At 33.0% G+C, this 23651-nt stretch overlaps 1 protein-coding gene across 1 annotated transcript; it reads right to left on the reverse strand.

The window, feature by feature from the left end:
* Positions 1 to 18263: 18263 nt before the first annotated feature.
* LOC131848818 (cAMP-dependent protein kinase catalytic subunit 1) lies at positions 18264 to 20123 on the reverse strand. The gene has a single exon (XM_059198757.1). It carries the CDS (start codon positions 19807 to 19809, stop codon positions 18748 to 18750), a length of 1062 nt encoding a protein of 353 aa, XP_059054740.1. The 5' UTR covers positions 19810 to 20123; the 3' UTR covers positions 18264 to 18747.
* Positions 20124 to 23651: the final 3528 nt, after the last annotated feature.

Here is a 23651-nt window from a genome sequence, read left to right on the forward strand (position 1 = left end):
AATTATATTAATTGATTTTTTTAAAAACTGACAGCAACCTGGTTGAAACTTGTAACTACTATTCTACTTCTTATAATTTTAAATATATGATGATACTGGAACGTAATGCCAGCTCTAACAGTTTACGCTGTCCCTAGGCACCAATACAGGATGATAAGATGGGCATGAGGTCAGGTCAGTTGGCCCATCGGCACAAATTCTAAGACTTAGATAATATACCTCCGTTTCCACTGAAAAATAAAATAAATCCAAATATATACGTATATAATCAAAATAAAAACTGTGAAACAAATAAATAGAAAAAAATTATATATATATACTTCTGTATTTTCTAATTTCAAAGCCATATCTGAAAATAAAATATCTTTATTTGATATCACATACAAACTGAAAATATCTCGCCTTTCAAAATGGGATATATTTTTTTTAATTTAGGTAATTGCTATATAGAACTTCATATATTATGCTATAACAACTTTGTTTTGTTTTAACTGAAATTTGTTGATTTGCTACTTCATTCACTTACCACAAGCTGAGTATAACTGAACATTGACCCTACGTGTGCTGCCACTGGTAACCGCGACGATGATGGCTTCGTCGTGGTACAAAAGAAGAGGCGCACAAACAGGGTCAATAGGAATCATTGTGGCACTGCACTCACAGGGCCCAACTTTCTGCTGCGTGCTGCTACACCGACCACGACAATGTACCTGTCCCGTCTACATTACGCCACTAAGGAGCAGGACATTGTCGATTATATTCGTACCAAGAGTAACCTGACATTGAGGGTAACGCAGCTGAAGTCGAGTCACAACGCGAGTTTCAAAGCGTTTGTGGCCCTGGTCCCTACCGACTTGCTGCCCACCTTCATGAAAGAGGACTACTAGCCGAAAGGTGTGGTGTATCGGCGCTACCGTGGCAGATTGCCGTCTTCAGTGCCGTGATCACACAGACAATATCATTGTATTAGTTTTTAAATATTATATTATATGTATATTAGTCTATAAGGTATTTATAATATGGGCCTAGTTGCCTGAAATAAATTAATAAATAAAAAAAATAAGCTTTTAAATAAACAACAAATTAACGTACCTACAGTACGTTTGTAAAAACTGCATACTCTGTGTATAGTAGCTACGAGTATATAAGAAACAGCAATCAGTGTAACTAGTTTTTAGATGTGAGACGTATATTTTAAAAATAAGCGCACTAATAAATTCATAAATACAGATCTCTTTCTGTGCAATAAAAGAAATTTAATAACACACTATTTATGTAAAATTGCCAGCTAAAATACTTATTTTATTACCAACGAATCTATCTAAAGGCGGATCCAATACGTGTCTTTTTTATTACATAATTACATTATACATAAAGTACGTAACTGTGTAACTTTGCGAAAACATTTTAGCAATTTCGAAGTTTGAAACAACCCTACTTCTTTCGAAGTTTTATTAAGCATACTTAAATTTATCTATTATGTTGCCATACGGACACAAACACTGCATTCTAATAGAAAATAAAAATTAGTGCTATTAGAGCCTCGGCAGTAACAATTAGCCATAATCGTCATTAATTCCATATTAATCAATTAGAAAAAACCAATAGTTGACATGATTATAGATCAGATATATCTGCAGAAATGCATCGTAACTTTCAATTTATAGAATTTCGTATACCTATCTAATAGGTATTTAGTACCTATCGCTACGTTATTATTTGTTGACAAACAGCACACAACAAAAATACAGTTGTTATCAAGTATACAACAAACGTTTTAGAAGAATAAATGAGATAGACATTAAAATAAAGGAAAGGTCTCACATGGATTCGGCCGATTTTAATACAAAAAAATATATGCTATCCTATTTACCTCATAACCCAATATAACCTGTGGATAGACAGTTTTACTTGAATTAAATTGCACTCAATATCAATAACATTATTGTAAAAAGAAATAAAGAGAAAAAAAAAAGGTTTTAAACTCTCAAATATTCTACTAATAATATTGACAACTTTCTCGTGCTACTATCTGTAATAATATCTTTTTGTATGCCTTTCTTTGTGCGACATTCAATTCGTACGTGCACCCACTTCTTAATCTTTTTAGGTACAATTGGAATTTTTCATTGTAGATATATGTATATATGATATGCATGATGAAATAAAATGAAATGTCAATCCCGCCAAGTGTAGAACGAAAGAATAACCATTTTTAAGTAGTAGAGCCGGTGTGTGACCGCTACTAATTGTGCAGTACAAATGAGCCATACCACATCTTGTTGTTCCTCAAACAAGAAATACCATTGTGTCTCTCGTGGTGAGTCTAGGTTCCAGTCACCCATCCTCCTTTCTATCTCTTTTCTAATTCCTTTCCCTATATACCTCTTCACGTATCACACGTATCACATAACGAGATAGTAGATCGCCTATAAGGCATATGCTGGCGGTGTACCAGTGAAGGATGATAGAAATAACTCACCCCACCATAACAAATTCACAGGGGATAAACCACAATGGGTTTCTGCAGAGACTGCGTACAGACAATATTATACATGTAGTATAAATTAACAATAGGTACATTGTTAGTCTCATTAACCCCCCCCCCCTCCACTCCCTCTAGACATTAGACAAGAGCCAGATTAACTGCTTTCGCACCTGAAACATTAATTTGAAACGACAGACAATTAATTTGTAGTCTGAACCTAGATTAAATATAGAACAATCAAAATTACTATAGTAGAAGATACGGCGTAAGAAATATATACCATAATTTGTTATTTAATAATGACAACGTTTATTTGTAGAATATGTCGATTATATGTACTTATTGATAACCTAACATTGTGAATAATTCTTAATTGTCATTACCGCTAACTAGTCTTAAGTATTATTTTACATTACTGAAACAACAAAAGCGTCGTAAGTCTTCATTTTAAATGGAATACATATAGTATAGTAATAGTGTTGGTGATAGTAGTATCATAAGTCACTTCTTATGAGACTAATTATTCTTACTTCTCTGTTCTGTGATTTAACACGATAGACAGTATACAGTCTGCCAATTCAAGTGCTATTAGGGGAGGAGATTGTAATGTGAATGAACGCATTGCTAGCAACATACCATATCAGGTTGACCTCCACATGGTGCCCCTGGACCATATAATAAAGCGCTGGTGACTTTGTCTTAATGGACTGACCTGACCTCATGTTCATCTTACCATCGTCCTGTGGGTCCCCGCCAGCGGTACTGTTAGAGCAGGCGGGTACACCATTCCATGATTATCAATTAAAGACAACCCAAGTGACAAAGTAACAAATCTACATAGTATTATTACTGAAAATATAAATATGTTTTTTATAAATAACATATAAAGCGTATTTCTTGCGCTTTATTATAGACCATTATCCATAGACATAAATACTATACGTAGCACAAACAAGAAATGATCTTTTATAATTATCTCATCATATAAGTACCTAATGACCTTGTGCCTACATATTGTAAAACTTCTGATAGTTTTAAGTGTGTCACTAACTTCATAGATTGACCTAGATATGCCCATATACGTGATAGGATCCATATAGTTGAAATCATCAGTAGGTATGTTTGTCTGCTTTGCGCTGAGATTGTATTTAGATTGTATTGTAGCTAAATCTAGACCGCGAGTTAAAAATTGTATAAAAAGAATGACTTGGCCATTTAGGCCATCTAAGCAAGTCATTAGTTCGATTTTTTTTGTTTTATTTTATTTTATAAAACAGTCTACCAAGTTGTCTAGTGCCCACATTACAATTTCAGGTTCATTTCTGATGAAATGATTCCATATATGGAGGATTCAACTTAAGTTTATTTATTATTGGAAATATATAATTTTAATCCATACTAATATTATATACATCAAAGTATTTCTGTCTGTCTGCTTAATTTTTTTTAATGGATGCTTATAAAACTGTTACCCGCCTTCACTTACGGTTTATGCCGGCGGGGCACCACTGAAGGATGAAAGGATGAACATGAGGTCAGATCATTCGGCCCATCTTGACAAATTTACCCGGAATGTATCACGATGTTAACTAATTACTCCATAGCGGTTCCCCCTGGAACCAGGGGGAACCGCTATGGAGTAATTAGTTAACATTACTAACACTTCCTTTCTGTTTACGACTAAACGGCTGAACGAATCATATTGAAATGTGGTATGAAAATAGATGGTATCACTAGAACGAAAATAGTCGGACGAAGTCACGTGTAATAATTAGTACCCCATAAACAAGTGAGTTTACGTTACGGAACCTTAAAAATATAAGGTATAATAAAAACCAGACACAATAAACTGGTTTAATATAGAACTAAAACAATACGTCGTTTCGCATAAGAGGCCTTTTATAGACGAAGCAGATTGACCAGATTTGAAGATTGAGATCTGAGGTACAAGTATAACCGCACACGTTTTCATCGAAACCTTGAGTAGTCCGCCGACCTTCTCGTGGTGCCGTTCGCGAGTTCCAACGCTACTGGCGAACAAACACCTATGGACATAAAATAAAATAGAAAATTGTACCGTACGTTAATTACAATACAAGCCAAAGTAGCAATAAATATTATACTTTGGTGGATTCAGACAACATACAAGACAGTATCTTAAAGGACAAGGAGCATTTTCTATCCACAGGCTACAAACTACAGACCATAAACCCTGAATAAATACTAGAACGACATGCTAGAACTAAAAGAAATAAACAAATTTTATGAGAACAAATCAGTCTGTAAGAAAACAGTTACTCTTAATACTATATATCTTTATACTCTAGAGTTACCACAGACTTAAAATAAATCTCAAAATTATGTACCTTACCATGTCAATTTTAATTTTAAAGTCATAAATATAAGATAGCAATTCCGATTGACCTCATTACATTAATCCTCAGCTACACAAGATATTAAAAAACTTTGTAATAATATTAAAACTCCGTCAGAATCATTAATTAGTATATTCGTCTAATTATCCTAAGTAACAAGTCTCATCAATTCTAATGTTCATTTAATATGTTCATTATTAAAAAACGCTAAATCAGATTAAACACCGAAAACCACTTCATCACACAAACATTTCATAAAAAAAAATTATCTCATCACTAATGAATAATAATAATATAACCTTCACATTATTTTTTAAATTAGTATTACAGAACAGAGTAGGGTCGAAAAACATTCGAATTGTGTACCTCCTCTTTTCTAAGTCGGTTATTGCTAGATCACTTTGGCAGCGAAACAACGGCAGCGTTCAGCGACGGCCACATGAATAGCTTCTGAACCTTGAATTTTATTACCACATTCAGTGTAGAAATTAGCACGTGTCGTACTATCGGTGACGTAGTGACAATGGTGGAATGTGAAGTGAACATCTGTTGTAAACATCTGGGGTTCTATAAGTTTTTATTCACAAAAAAACTATTCATTTTTGACAGAATGACAACGAATCATCAAAATTTGTGAAGAATTAATGCGTAATGACTTTAATGCAAACTTATGTTGAAATGTTACAAAAAAGTAATTTATAAATGAGAAATAGAAACCTCATTCTTGACGAAATTAATAACTACTTCTTATGTATGAGTATTAAAAATAAACATCAGAAGACTAATATACAAAATAGGTACATAACTACATACATATATAAATTGAAAACATCCTTGTTTTTTGTTTATTAAAATTAATACCGCAAACCGTTTGCATTATGTAGTATATTAGTAGATATATTAGATCGCTTACAACAAAAAGAACATAATCTTATATTAGGTACAAATTATAATAATTTGTTATATTACATTATATTCTTTTTTATATTGCACAATACAATTTGAGATTAACGTAACATAATTTGTAATCACTTATTATGCCATCTAAACGATTTTATGTGAAGAATAAAATTATCCTAAACACTCAACCGTGAACCATTTAAATGAAACCAAAGCAAATGTGTTTACGAGCGTGTTTAAAGTTTTAATTACAAGCAGGCCTTATCCATTATACTAGTTAAGATTGCTCGGTTAACACGAAACACACATAAATATGTAATGGAGGTACGTAACAAGCACTTTCTCACAGTTCCAAGGTTGCAACAGCCAGACGGTTGCGAGAACGATCAGCCATTAACATTATCGACAAGCACACACCCACCGCCACATACGCGGCTCGATTAGCGAAATTAAAACACGATCAATTCCGTTGCCTTATTAATAAACATTAAAAAGTATGTCTATACCTATATTAATACGTGAAGCAAAAACTTTGTAAATACACAAGAAATTTCACGCAAGTTTCAATTAAAGTTTTGTATACTTGACGTTTATGTAGAAGGAGTGCATAATGCTAATATTTCTTTTTTATTTTTAATTATGCATAATAAATACAATAAGTCAATAAAAAAAACGTTACACACACTACCATAAACTTGACACACACAGACACGCATATATAGTCATACTCTTTTGTTTCTTGTTTAAATTTGTGGTCAAATTGAAAATAGATTAATATTTAATAACACTAATTACTGACCAATACTACTATACAACTATAAAATTGTTTGAAAAAATAAGCAAATTAGTGTAGCCTGGGCTGAATCTGTCATTATAAAAGTACGTATTTGACAATATATTAATATTGTTCAAATTGATATTATAAATTAATTTGTCCACTTGCCCACCACTAGTGTCTATAAATAAACGATGTTACACCTGACAAGCTCTTCGTTTTTGGAACTATTACAGGTTGTTAAATAGATTTAATTTTAGTTACATTTTTTAGGGCGGTGCCTCTTATAAAACTTGTTTTTAATTGCTCTATGAACAGGCGGACTGCAAACAAAAATTTCGCAGAATTATTTCTTAATCATAAATACTATATAATACAATAAATCTATTTTAGCTATTAGATAAATTATTCATTATTCTGAAGCTACTTCGTGTTGATAGTTATTTGTACAATGATGTTTGTTTGTAATAATTATATATTTCTGTTTTATATGACTAGAACTTTAAAACAAAATGGCGAATAGGCGGCCATCTTTAGATAAGCAAAAAACTAAAACTATCGCTTATAAACATGACAATATGATCTGATGCACCTCATACCTTGGGGTGACATAGTACTAACATTTACACGACACGAGAAATAAGTGCGACTACAATCTGTATAAACATTTTAGTGAATTCAATTGACAGTCTAATAATTTCCATTGCCCCTGTAATGTATTTGTCCTTTGTCCCCTATTCGCCTCTTATGACATCCTGGTAATGTGATATATTGTTACCAACACGTTACAGAGAAGAAAATAAACGGAAATGGACACGACGGAAATAAGAATATTTAAAGCCACAACAAGTGGCGTATGTTTAATGAAAATCATTCAAATCAGTGAGATACAGCTTGCACCATTTCTATCGAGGTAGAGGTTGTAAAGTCGTTTGCGTGGGCATCTCAGACTCTTCTGTTTCGGCAGCCATGGAATGTATTGTTTGAAATTGCGGGATAAAAGACCTGCCATCTTAGTCCTCGGGAATGACAACGCAGGAACAGTATCACGGGCGTCATATGATAACATGTCTGTAGTTCAGTTCCTGTATATAGGCGACGGTTACCACTTACCATCAGCTGGGCAGTAAAAGAAATGATGTCCATTCGTTGAAGTGATATCGTCATGCTATTTACCTGCATCGGAAGACGTAAGGCTATCTCAATTCTAATAGTAATGTAGTATTCAAATAAATCCACAAAAGGTAATGTAAAAAATAACTTTTACAACCTTTATAAAAAATCACGTTTCCACTGTTTCTTGCTGGTTCAGATTCATGAGTATCGCTGGTTTTTCTTAGTTACCTTCTACCATACAGGCGATGGTTGATGGAAACATCAGGTGGACCAAAATAAGAAGTTCTCTCTGTTCAAGTATCAAACCATTAACATTTTTTTTTAATATTTTATTATCCTATAATTTACATATACTTACGAGTTTGATGTCACCGTGACGTAACTCTTTACCATAACATTGGCAAGTACAGAGACATACTAATTATGTTTCTAAGTGTTAAATGAATCTGTTCTGACGATAATGGGTGGCATGTGACACCAACTACTTGAGTACTTTGAACTGAGCGTCCATTGTATATACCTACTCAGAATGAGACATTGCTCACACTTACACATAATTCGCACGTCGAATTAATCGGGTAATAGAAAACACACATCTACTAAACAACATGGCTACTCTTTAATGGGGAAGAGGGTTGTTGGCAATGGGGCCACTAAAATGTACCTTATAACCTCTACGCTGTTACCATGGAGGTCTCCACGATACATAGGTCACCATTTTCTAGCAAATTCATCACTATCTGACCTTACAGTATCTTTGTTCTATCAACCTCTACTGATGCCCCGCCGGCTTTTATACTTACTGCCTACTTTTCCACTTTATTACGAACTAGCTGTATCCTATAATGAATTGGTGTATACAGTATAAGTTAATCCCTAAATTGTGTAAGAATATATCTTACAGACAATTTGTGTCATAAATTTCATCCGAATCGGTCTAATAAATTCTTTCACGCAAGTGAAAGAATAGCAAACATCCATTCATACTCACAAACTTTCGATCTATTACAGACTCATTTAATATGTCAAATTTACCGTCAGTTCAGAGTGCTCGCGAGGTAAGAAGAATTGACAAGACTCAACTCTTAATCTCTTCAAATGTGGTTGTACATGATTAAAAAAATACATATTCATGTTTAAATTAAATTAGGGAGAATATAGTCTTTACCAGTAGTAGTAGTATTGCTTTTTTGTCAAAAGTACATAATTTATGGTATTAGAAGGGAAATACATACTGAACTTACTGGAATATCTGAAAATGAGACATCAATTCAAACATGCGAAATAAAGTACACTTTTATGTAAGAGACTACTGTTCCCATTGCTAGTACCTCCTCGTGGTCCTCCTGAAAACCAGTGTAATTTCTGGTGATCGTTACAATGGTAGAACTGACCTGATATTATCCTATCATCTTCCACTGGTGCCCCGGCGTATAACTAAAAAATCAGTTCAGTACTTTCAAGCAAAAACTACTGAACTGATTTTGATGAAACTTTACAGTAATATAGCTTGTACATCAGAATACATACATAGATTATATTTTTTATTAAATTTTAACGCGGGTGAAACCGCGGGCAAAGCTAGTTTTATATATTATTCTTTATATTTCTGCATTATAATGAATAATTACTTAATACGTGTATGTTTGTGACACACACCAGCAAAATTAGTTATTTATTGAAATGATTCATGCCTATACATTATATTATATACATTCCTAATTATTCATTATTATGTGATACGTTAATAAAACTTGGACGCGAATAACAACAGTATATTAGTATATACATTAAAAAGCAATGTTATTCTCATCCCAAACATTTACATTACTGGAGTATTAGAAATAGGATCGGACAATCGTAAAACGAGAATTTTTAGTGAGTTTGTTTAGACTACACATTGGACTATGATATTATATCGCTGAGACGATATATATATATATATATATATATATATATATATATGCTCCCAACACATGAAAGTTTTATTTTATAATTAGATATTAAATATTTATTATACAAATTGCAATAATTTGTTAATAAAAATATATAGCAAAATTTTAACAATACTTTTTATTTTACCTATAGAAAACCAAGTCATCAACGAATAACATGGACTGTATTTTGTACATATTTAAAAAAATAGGGATATCAACAATAATCATAGGTGCCAATAAACCGGTGCAAAGCATAATATATATTATAATTAATATATAGGTATATATCGATTTATACAGATATATGTGCTTAAAACAGTGTAACATACCCCTTATAGTCATGGAAGCGAATAGTGATCTCACTACTAGATTATTCCTATGCAATAGAAATGCTATGGCGTAAAACTTTTTGCTAGTTAGTAAAGTGCGCCAATAGCTGCATATATTGATCAAGATATGATCGTACATACTTAGATAATGTAATAGGCCTTGTGTAAAATTGTATGCGATCTCGAGACATTTCTTTACACAAAAGACGACTAACATACAATTTCTGATAAAATTAATGTGAGTACAATATTAAGGTAAACCTACCCCCATAAATTGCAGACAGAATCATTACAATACATGTTAATTATGGCGAACATATCGTGTTACACAAACGCTCAGTGTAACAAAAGATACAGAGTTAAATTTCGAATCTCCTGGTTTTGACAGTTGTTTGCTAATAAATAACCATAGATACATATAAATCTTAAAATGTGTAAAAAAAATTGGGCATCGTTGGAAGCGTTATTTTTCAAAGCTAAATAATGTTTAAAAATTTCCATCACAATTAGTGTAATCCTTTATACCTACGTCTATCATTAACACAAACTGATGTACAGAGCAACACACAAGAGAAATATTAAGAAACACCATCGTCTTCAGTTCAGTATCATTAGAGGAAGAATAATGGTGACTAGTGACGCTATTGTTAGCAGTGTACCATGTTACCAACTCCAGGGGGTTCCTCCCTAGAAACCAACGTGGTTAATTCCTAGTGATTTAATCACGACTACCGCCACTGGTTACCGTTAGCGCAGGCAGGAACACCATTGCATTATCATCCATTTTAAAAATGGTATCATTATGTACTTAATAATAAAGTACCTATGTAATATGTTTTTTATTTTGTATTCGTTACTATTTTATTATGTGAAGACTATCTCATTATTTCGTTATGCTCTTATCAATATCATCATATCGACGATTATATCGATATTTTGTGTCGATACCATCAGTTCTCCGATAATATATCGTTGGTAGCACATTTATTTGCTGTTTCTGGCCATTCATGTCATTTTACAATAACAGCCGTGGGTAAAGCCCTTTTGAAATATCACACGAGTACACTCCATTTGCTAATAACCGTATTATGTATATACTATTTTATTCATTCTACGCGAGAATAAACAATGCCGAGGTCGACCAGTCGATTGGTGAACATAGAAAACAAGAGTGTTATATAAAACAAAATATTATTCTATTCATTAGACGGCCTCGGTAGTCTAGCAATTTAGACACTGTTTTAATTCGATTGTCGCGAGTTCGATTCATTGCACAGTACAAATATTTGTATTCCTGGATATGAGTGTTTGTATTATCTGGATGTTTTTTTTCTAATAGACGATAATGCCATACCATTATCATCGATTAGAAAAAAAACATCCACCCTGTGCTACCGTTTTACCCTGGCGGGACACCAGTGGAGGATGATAGGATGAGCATGAGGTTAGGTCAGTTAGCCCATCCTTCTAAATTCACCAGGAATTTAACACGATGGTTTCCAGGGGTCTGCGTAGAGGTCAACCTGATGTGGTACTAGCAATGGGGTTTCCAGGGGGATCTGCGTAGAGGTCAACCTGATGTGGTACTAGCAATGGGGTCTTCAGGGGGATCTGCGTAGAGGTCAACCTGATGTGGTACTAGCAATGGGGTCTTCAGGGGGGAAGGGGATTGTTAGTAATGTGGATTGTTTCCTAGCAATGTATATTATATATGAAACCATTTACAAAAATTTAGATCTCATTTTTATTATCCTCCACTGGTGCCCCGCCAGCGTAAACCGTTAGCGCAGGCGGGTGCACCACTCCATTATTATCCACAAAAAAAATGGGGTCTTCAGTCCACATTACTAACAATTCCCTTAAATTATCGGGATGTTTCCTAGTGATATTATGTATGCATTTCCAAAGTAGTATTTTTATATCAGTTCAATATTCAAGCTGTTCTAAGCTTAGGACTATATGGTACTGTGTTAATTATTTTGGGTTATTATTATTATTAATTTGCATTAGTAACAAATTAAAATGTATTGTTAAATATGTGTTTTTGTAATCACTATTGTAACTCTAATACTGCTCATGAATCATTCTTCTGACTGTGGTAAATGTTGTAAGTAAACATTGATGCAGTTCTATTTGGATATCATTTGTCTTTTAGTATTTGAATAATATAAATTATTGGCCAAAAGTATAAGAAATGTTACTAATACTTAAAGTATTACACAGCAAATATTCATAATACATTTTCCACGGGGATTGTAGCCTAATAAATACAATACCCTCCGTCCCCTCTGGAAAACGTAGCGCTAGAGGGAAACTGCAGCTGGATGCTTTTTTAAACGTGCCGCAACGCCGATAACACCAGTATACCTCTCCCGCCTCCACAACGCCACCAAGGAACAGGACAGTGAGGGTGAACAGCTAGAGTCGAGTCACAACGTAAGTTTAGGGTTTTTATGGCTGGAGTCCCCACTAAAATGATGTCCACCTTTATCGATCATGCCTACTGACTTTAGGGAGTTGTATTTTATAACAATAGCGTTAATACACTACTCCCTTAAGTCATTGTCGCCAATAATGTAGTAACCAGAAGCATCATTATTATTTTATGTATAATATATTATTCTGTAAGGTTTATATCATGTGGGTCATAAAGTTGCCTGAAATAAATAAATAAATTATTGGTAAAATCACCACAATGGACTAAGCCGATTTCATGCTCATCCCATCGCACTGGGGTCCAGACCAGTCTATACTGTTAGCGTAGACGAGTGCACCATTGCATATTCATTCATATGACTTATTACCGATGATTCATTTATTATTATACTTACATTTATAATATTAGTATTGTTTCATAAATTGCCATTCACAGCGTGTGTGGTCACCACAACCTGTCAAGTGTAGTGACGAACCGAAATGATAATGTTATCTATTGTATTATCTCTTTGAAAACCAAAAATAATACGCAGCTAGACCCGAAATCTAGTATTACAACCTCTTTACTAGTTTAATTCTTCTAGTTATTTTTGTTTATTCAATTAATATTAGCTTTTCTTTTCAATTATAATAGTGCCTCGTCCTGATTATTCTGTTTACAAATCATTAGCACTTATTAATAATAATAGTAGAAAACTATAATTCATGGTAAATCTTTTTAAATTCCTATTAGTCCCTATCTATTTATTCGTCCTGTTTCTTGTCTGTTGTAAGTGCCATGTAAGTGGCCAATGGCAACCAATATGGCACTTGGCACTCATTTTCATTGCCTAAACAAATTTGCCTAAATTGCCAAAAATAAGAAAAAAATATTGTACATTATAACTAAATAAATTAAATGTAACCATAAATAAATTAAATATTCATTTAATACTAACAATAAATAAAGACAGTCATACATATAGTCAGTCATATATCTTAAATCATTTTCATAGACAATTTGTGACTGTATGAGCCTGGGAACTTAACTAGGCACGAAGATTGTATCTCAGTAAACAGAACTCACCCATTATCCATTAGAACATTAGAATTAAAATACTGTTACTGTTTAAATTATATAGCATTTAGTACTTTACTATTTTATTAGGAAATAATTGACCTGCCAATCTTCTTTGTAAGCTGTATCAGTTGAGATGTGGCACTAAAATTATAATACCAGTAATAGTAATTTCAATCTGTAATCCTCGAGAATAAGAGAAAAGTAACACATGAAGGCGTACCACATGAGTTACATGTACTAGTTGATAGTTGATTATGGTAGTTGGTCTTCATATTTATAACCAACAGTTCCCTCTTACCATCATCTTGGTCGTGAGCTTGTCTGCTATTCCAATTACATAAAAAAACAAGAGTAATGTGATAATACATTTTTTTTAAAACATACATAGAAAACACCCAGACTGATAAATCATACTCAGGAATACAAATGTTTATTCCATGGGAGGAATCGAACCCGCAACCATCGGAAATAAAGCAATGATAAATAAATACAAGTAAACTTATCTTTTATCAAAAAATTCTTCACATTGATCATTCACGAAATACCTATCTAGATGATTTGTGCCATCATTCGAAACCAATCTATATTAATTGATTGCGAGTTTGACAACAAACAAAATAGCTAAGTACGATAGAATCATTCGTAGTGTACCGGCATCAAACGTACAGTTGGCAGGACCGACTTTATTAGGAAGCCACATATTAAACGAGCACTGCTTCCCCACGTGCTATCGTCCACTCTAAGCACCGTGCGAACGATACGTCTGCATACCATTCAAATATTTGCGAATCTACATTTACTAGTGATCGCGTAGTCGAAATTCGACCATAATTCATTTAAAATTTAACTTAGAATATTATTACGGTTATATTGTCAAATACTATTAGCGAGTCTATTTGTCTGTATGTTAAATAAATGGTAGTATTTAATGTTTTTTTATGAATTTTATTCATTTAACGGTTCTTATAAAAAAATATTTGCTTTATTCGCTTTCTCTACCGTTTAACTATGCCAATTTTATACTATTGTCGTTTTCGTAAAAATGTATACAAAATTTTTGGATATAAAGATGTAAGATTCGATTATTTTGTATGTTTCTTTGTAACGTATAAACTCAACACTTCATTAAAATTATTTACCTGCAGATTAGCGTGTAAGATGTGCGTATTCCAGGCAGATATCGCCGTGGGATACAAGCAGTTTACAATTAAATTAATACTCCAAATCATTACAGCAACATTGTCAAATAGGCTGATAGAATATATATATATATATATATATGTACCTATGCATATTCTCAAACGAGACAATACAAATAATGGCTATAAAATCAAACAACTGTTTACTGTTACATCGATATTTTTAATTCATCGTAATTTTATGGAAGATCAATACATGGTGACAAATAATTACTGAAATCAACTGACTTTTTACACTTGAACTTTCAATGCTATAGGCACTCGATATAATAGATCTAGATATGAACATTTTAATATTAATATACGCAGATATATAAAAAGACGTTTCCGCAAATACACATACTGTCACACAAATGTTTCTAATATCCAAATTGGCCTTAAAATGTTCACATTAGAAATTACATATTGTGTTGATGAGCAAGTTGTCAAACTACTGGAATGAAGTTCTGCAGATAACGAAGCTGATATCAAATCTCCTAATTACCAGGGACACAATCACTCTATAGTTATATAATTATATACAATGATAATAGTAACGAAGGGGTACACATCAGAAATACCTTATTATTCTTACAATTTAAAAAATAATTACCTTGAAATGACTAAATTTTACTGCGTTAGAAAGGTTCAGAAACGGCGATATTACAAATGCCTGAGAGCACTATATTAAATAATTAAACAATGTCCAAATGGTGAATGTCATCTTAACATGTATCTACATCTCTCTGCCTAACCCTTAAAAGAGATCGCGTGCAGAGAATATCGACTTTTCACTTATCATTTGGCAAACTAGACAATAGAAACTAGATACCAATTTCTTAGTTTCACATTGAACTACCATGCGAACAATGGATGCAACGTGATTGAAAAGTCGTACGTATCTATTCATTCATTAATGACTAATAATAATTAAGAAAGAATTGTTGAATAACGAGTTAGCTTAATTAAGACTGATATCAGTTAACCCAATTCCCTTGTTGAAACAACTTCAAAGAAATAACCACTTAATCAACCTAATTCATTCGTATTCTATATAAGACTTTAAAATAATACATGTATATTTATATAACTTTGTCACAATATAAAATGTCGCATCTAAGAAACAAGGAATCGAACCGTGACTAGGTACTTTTAAGACCCATACATCGAGCTCAGAGTCTCACTATAATTGGTGCACAGAATTAAAGTAATACTGACATAAATGCGACAAAAACTAATGGAATTTCACTGGTTACTAGATTAGTATTATTTTGTTAAATACCATTTACTCTATGGTGTTACACAGAAAACGTTTGTTATTATTAACATTACATTTACAAGCGTTTTAGGATTTATATACGCCGATTGTTATATTGAATAAATACTTGGAACATTGTTAAAAGACATTCATAAGACGAACTGTGATCGCTAGACCTCTAGACTGATCACAGGAGGAATTATTCCGCTGGTGATCAATTCTCCTATCCAAAGGTTTGCGGTCTTATATCGGCGTAGAATTAAACAAAACCATAGTAATCTAATACAAAGTGAGATCCTCTTCCACAAAATAAATTTTACTGTTGTTGTAAAATCCAAATACGAAATGTATTGATATATACATAAAATAACAAAAAATCTAGTTAATAATTATCTAAATATTTACAGCAGTACAGTGAACTATTCGAATAAAAAAAAACTATGGCACCAAAAAGAAATATACAATATAAATGATTTACAATTACACATAGGTACTAAACCCTAGACATTCTAGACTGTTCACCAGTTAAGACATTGTTTTTGACATTGATTTTAGGTAGAACCCTATCTATTCTATTATAAAACAAACAAGTACAGGTCTCAAAGCAGGAAATCTGACCATAAAGATAGAATACCTGTTTGACATTCAAATAAGTTTATATATAAAAAAATATAAAATGTCATTTCCTGAGACTAAGACATATCAGATGGTAAATTTATTTACTATCTGCTATAATATTATTTGCTATCTGACCATTGCCAAAGATTAAAACATAACATAACCACTACACCAGGTATTCATATCTCAGATTTTGATCAGATTTTAAGATAAAAATTTTAAACATCATAATAGCAATTGGTCACATTACATATTACACAGCTGATGCACAGGATATACAACGATTGTAAGATATTTTTATACATGATAAATAAGTAATTACATTGATTCAGAAAGAGTATTTTTCATTGTACAAACAGATTGATATGATTTTTTGTTATCATTCAATTTTCTCCAGTTCTAACAATAATAAGCTGTCAGTTCCAAGACATTCAGCTAAAAGACATATCTGAAAATCACACGAGTAGCGAAATGTAAGTGCTGAATTTAAGTAACCTTCCCAAGACAATTCAACCTAATGATTATTACCACAGACGCTTGCGATGTTTCCACAATATTAAATGCACTACAAATAACTAGATTTATTTGTACAGCCTGGATTCAAAGTCCTACATCTAATAGCTAACAAACTTCATAATAAACACTGTCAGTTAGTCAATTGTTGTTCACTCACTCTTAGTGTGGGACTGAAAGTGTTATAAATAATTTAATATATTTATGCTTATTGTTAACATCAGTCTCAAAGCTGTGTTACCTCCATAACAGCATTTTAAATTAGACTAGGGAATTCAAAACACATTCCCCTTGTAACTGAAAACAGTAAGTACCTGGATATAAAAATTCTCTCATGATTTATTTTGTGCTGAATATAATATGAAAATTACAGACATTAGAAGGATATGAAGACTGTTCAGTTACAAGTAGGGAATATGTCACAGTATTTTTTTAATATTTACTAATGAAAAACTGATGCTAGCAATAAGCCCCTGGTACAGCATAATGAAGACTGCTAAATAAGTCTGACTGTAGATGCAGACTGTGGATGGGTCCATTTTACAATAACAGTACACCTATACCTACAAAATAAGGAACTAATACAAAATACACTTAAATCCAAATTAATCCTCACATCAGATCACAAACACAGGTCAAATTGCACAAAATAACACATCTACACATATACAAATACAATAAATTAATCTCCTCAACATATTTTGATGCAGTTACAATTCTTACATAAAATATCAACAGATACACTAATATAACTATGTAAATAAAACCAATATAGAAATGTCAATCAATTAAAACTTAAGTAGACATAATAACAATCCATCAAGATAAGTATTTTAGGAAATTCAATTCATTACTCCATTAAAAATTAGTGATCAAATTTGTAGCTTTAAATTGATGGCTTAGTGATGTATCTAGATTGAAATTGAGAAATATAAATGTGATTAATAAATATAAAAAAGCAAAACAATTTATTACAAGTAAGTTATAAAAATGTAGCCTTTGATGATGTATATTCAATATAAAATATACATTGAAATAAAGCTCATTTCAATGGCAATGCAACACTATTTATACAACATGTAACAGAATTAATACAAATCATCTACATATATGAAAACTTATTATGTATTTGTTTCCAATATCAATATGATGTCACAATATAATTAATAAATACAAGCCATGCTACAATGTAATGTAATGTAAAGTATGTGTATAGGCTATATTACAAATTAATAAACTTTTTAAAAATCACATATGATTTCCAGATCATAACTTGACTTTCTATATTTGCGACATAATATATATTTTAATGTAGAATTGGGCTAAGCAAGAAACAAAGTTTTTCTAATATGAGTACATATAATACAAATATGTTAATTCTGTTACATATTGTAGAAAATGAAATTCAATATCAGACACTAAGAGGCTCTGATGAGTGTATGAGTGACTTAATTGTTTTGGGGAATATCATCAGTACAAGGATCACTTCAACTCCTACCTGGTCTATTATACGTCAACTTGAAAGGGCACTAAGCAAATGAACGCCACCGAAATATCGGAAATCAGTACTACAAACATCTCGCTTACACTCCAACTGATTCATCTAGAGTGCCAACTCGGGGCCGCTTCAGCGTCTATGATCACCCAAAGCAGCTGGCATTCAGATGCACTCGTCACCATTCCACGACCACATTGTCACGGAAGATTCACTAATACAAAACACCTACTCACGGTAGTGTCCGCTCGCAGGCACCAACTATGCGCTCAGAACTCGGCAAACTCCTTCGCACACTTCTCAGTTGATGAGATACGCAGCGCCTCCTCCTCATAATCATCAAAGTTACTAGTGTCACCGGGACCCTTGCAGCGCGGAATGAATGGTGCCTCAATCCTTTTCTGGAAAACAGCTATCCAGTCAGTGCTCGCAAACCATTTGTGGCCTTTGATGTCATTCACACCCGCCTTCAAATTGCCATAACGCTTCGTCAAGTCTACCTGCAGTAGATTGCGTAAGAGATCTTTCAGATCTGAACCAAAGTGTGACGGGAAACGCACTTTACCGGATACAATTTTCTCATAGATCTGTATGGGTTGGTCTGCAAAGAAAGGCGGGTATCCAGCGGCCATTTCGTACACGAGGACACCGAGCGCCCACCAGTCCACAGCTTTATTGTATCCTTTGGAGAGGATGATCTCAGGGGCGAGGTACTCGGGAGTACCGCACAATGTCCACGTACGACCCTTGACACGCTTCGCAAAACCAAAATCAGTCACTTTCAGGTAGCCCTGCGAGTCGATCAACAAGTTCTCGGGCTTCAGGTCCCGATAAATGAGATCGAGGTAGTGAAGGTATTCGAAGGCTAACACGATCTGTGCCGCGTAGAAACGTGAGTGCGGTTCTGAGAATCGACCTACCTTACGTAGGTGCGAGAACATCTCACCACCGGGCACGTACTCCAACACCATGTACAAATTAGAGTTGTCCTTGAAATGGAACTTGAGGCTCACCAAGAACGGGAAATTGATAGCCTGCAGGATACGTTTCTCGTTAAGTGTATGCTCTACCTGCTTCAATTTTACCACTTTCTGCTTATCTAATATTTTCATAGCATAATATTCTTTTGTCGGTTTGTGTTGGACTATCATAACCCGGCCAAAGGAGCCTGTGCCGAGAGTTTTTATCCGCTCGAAATCATTCAGTCCGGCGGTGTTGGTAGGATTTTTCTTCCATTTCTCCTCGAAATCTTCTTTGGCCTGATCGAGGAACTCCTTGACGCTTTCGGCGGCGTCCACCTTCTTGTTAGCGGTGGCAGCATTATTGCCCATGGCGCACACCACAAACTAGTCCAAAGCCTCGACTCGCCGTTATTAGAGGCCGCCTTGTTTGTTGCACTAATCGATGCCTGCCTGCGACCGCGTAAGAAACGGGGCAGGTCAACACAAACCGATTTGAAACTCGTACATTCTATTTAGTGCACAATCACACGTTACAAAAGACACTCGATCGAAACAGGCACACATTGACACTATAACTGCATACGAAAATTCCAAAAATAATTTGTCAAATTCACAAGAATAAAATGGCTTCCACAACCGGACTCGATCGACAGAGCGAGATCGAGCGACGACTTGCTCACGGGTGGCGGTCAATTATGACAATGTTGCTAGTATCTCATAAAAATACTACTACAAACTCTTCCAAACTACCATTTATTAAACAGGTCTCCTGACCTATTATAAATAAATTTTATTTAAAAATATTACATTAGTAATGTAATATTTGTATGTTCAACAACAATTAATAATAAATTGTTGTTGAAATTAAAAATCAGATAATTTAATTAATAATATTTTTGCTAAACTTGTACACTGCTTTAGAATATTTAAAAAAGAAATATTATCTTTGTTAATCACCCACCTCGCATTGATATCATATAAAATCGTAGTAATGTTACAAACGTTAAATATTTTCCATCTTAATATTTTCATTACACCTTTTTCAAATTAATCAATACCACCTGCTTTGTATCGAAAATTTCCAGACTTGCAAAGAGTTGGTAATAACTATATTAAGTTTTATGGCAGCTATCATGGAACATTAAACTGCACCGTTTCCGGAAAGCTACAATAATAAAAGTTAATAACTATTACTATGTTTTACCCGTTTTTAAATTGAACTATCGGTCTTAAAATTATGGGTTAAGTCCTATACAAAAATATATTAATTAAAGTAATGTACACATATATGATATTAAAAACAGAAATTTGTTCTATAATTAGTTTGTTAAATTTTCTTCTTTTACAACAAAGTTGTAGAACGTTGATATAATTAGACATAGACTCCGGTCTTACATCGGTCATGTTTACTTTTTACCAATCGTATTTGAATAAAATTTTTCGTGGTACAAGGCTACAATTGTCTTCTTAATTTCTTATCTTATAATCTAGTGTTCCTATTCAGTATTTCTCTCATAAGCAGTTGATGTTTTTACTGTCTAATGTTGGATTTTCAAAATTTCACTGACAATTTATTACGATAAAATGGAAAAATTATAAATTTCATAATTTAGCTACGTATAATTTTATATATAATGATATAAGATTTTAAAAAATCGCTTTATTTTACATGTAAAATATCTAGAATATAATTTATGTATTTCATATGTATATTCGTTTATAAGATATTTATAATATGAGCCATTAGTAGTCTGAACTAAATAAATAAGCATGCAATGGACCTTTATTCTTTCTCCAGACTCCAAGACTTAACGGCTTTGTACAAATAAAGATTATTATCACAAATCAAATTTTGCATGACCGCCTCCACTAGGGAACAAAAAGAGGTAAAACTTGCAAGTATATTAGTAGGTAACAGTTACTAAAATATCATGACGATTTTAAATTATTATGTATATATAATAATTTTATGACACTAAAATCATCTAATAACACTAAACAGGGACTATTACAGAAACACTCAAAATGACAAACGGAACATTTTATGTAGGGAGGGAGGGGATTTGTAATGTGGACTCATGGTCCCATTATTAGCAATGTACCATGTCAGGTTAACCTCCACGCAGTTCCCCATAGAAACCATCGTGATAGATTCCTGGTGAATTTGTCACGATGGGCTAACTGACCTGACCTCGTGTTCATCTTATCATACTCCACTGGTGGCCCGCCAGCGTAAACCGTTAGGGCAGGCGAGTGCACCATTTCATTTACATTCAAAAAAACCTTTTATGTAAGTACATATATTAAAAAAAACAAAAACCTACTAGTTCTCCTAAGCATTTCTTTTATTGCAACACTAATTAATCGTTCCAATATTCGTCCACAGATGGCAGGAAACACACTTGCGCAGCCAACCTGCGCGTTATTCAATGTTACCACTCAATCTATCTTGTTCAATATTAGTTCTAATTGCTTAAGAGTTAAGATTCATTATAACTTTTGAAATAATTCCAGTGCTACACAGTACTTGTAGTATTGTAATGATATGGTTAGCGATAAATAAACATTATTCAACTTACAAGTTTTGCTGAATCATTGGTTACACATAAGAGAGGAGGGGATTGTTAGTAATGGGTATTAGTAGCCCCATAACTGCCAATGCATGTCAGGTTGACCTCTACGGGGTTTGCCGTAATGGGTACCTATCTTATCTAATTAGTTATTTGAGGGAGGAAGAAACAAAAAAGTTATTGAGATCTACAGTACATTGACAGTAATGTCTGTTAAATAAAAAAAGTATATTTAAGTATGCTCGTTAATACTTGGGGAATCCGAAATGAAGTCTAAGTGACTGAATGTGCCTTTGTAAGCACTAGTCAACATCATAAACAAAACAGGGTAGGTAAGTAGTGTAGTCACTGTAAAATAATATTACATACTACAACCGTAAAAATAATGAAAAGTTGGTCCTTAGGTATTTATTTGTGACAAATATAAAAACCACAGTAACAGTAGACATCTATTTGTATTATAGCAACAAATTGCATAAGTAGGTATGTAATATGTATTTATGTGATGTAATCATAAACACATTAACCTCATTAAACATACAGTATGTACATATCAACTAAGAAGTACCTGATGGAATACTCCGCACAGAAACGTTATACTGTTATAAGAAATACAAAATAATGGGGAGAGGATAGTTAGTAATGGACATGTCAGGTCGACCACCACACGATCGCCCTAGAAACCGATTAATTTTCCGTGAATTCATTATAGCTGAGGCAGCGGCACCCGGCACCATTCTATATTGGTCCATCAAAAAAATATGGTAACTAGGTTCGCACCTACCTGCTCTTTGAAAAAACGTGAAGCCATAAAACCATACCCATAATCTCAGAAGTTAGAACCGACCGAGCCACAGCCTGTTTGACTCTTCAAATTATTATTTTAATGTTTAACACAAATGACAGAAATTCGATTAGAAATTAGTTGTTCCGGTAACAAATTATTAAAACTAGGTGATTTATCTTTTTGATATTAAATAGGAGTACATAAATAAATAGGTATATAGAAAGTTGAAATAAATATTAATTTTCTTAAAATAAACCCACTTCTTGAACTCAAAAAAATAGGACCAATATCAAAGTATACTATTTGAAATACTACCAGTATACTATTTGAAATAAAAAAAAAGCGGTTTATAAATGATGGTGTTATGAAGTAACAAACATTTTAAAAAATGCAGCCGAACTGAGAACCTCCTCCTTTTTTGGACTTGGTTTAAAATATATGTCAAATCAATTTAATGTTTCAAGATTTAGTTTAAATGTTATCATATCGTGTTAGATAATTTTTTTCTTACTGTTTCATCAAATGAACACCATAGGATATTAATACATTTTTCAATTAGATATCTACCTATTTTAATTAAAATACAAAACTACTGATTCGATTTTGATGAAATTTCATATGTCCAATGCCTCATTGGTTATTATATTGATTTATAAATGAAATATATATACAAATGGTTTTAGTACCTCAGAAACAATCTACCTACAAACCGATATAAAAATAATGTCTTTTTGTTTAAATCTTTATGTGGTCAATCATTCATAAATATTGGAAATTATTTAATAATATTCAAAATTCCTACCTACGTATAGACGAAATTGTTTTTGATAATTGACAGATAATGCAGAGGTTGC

Source organism: Achroia grisella, unplaced genomic scaffold (assembly GCF_030625045.1).
Source record: "Achroia grisella isolate CSIRO2021 unplaced genomic scaffold, CSIRO_AGI_Agris_v1 utg5936, whole genome shotgun sequence".
Classification (NCBI taxonomy): domain Eukaryota; kingdom Metazoa; phylum Arthropoda; class Insecta; order Lepidoptera; family Pyralidae; genus Achroia; species Achroia grisella.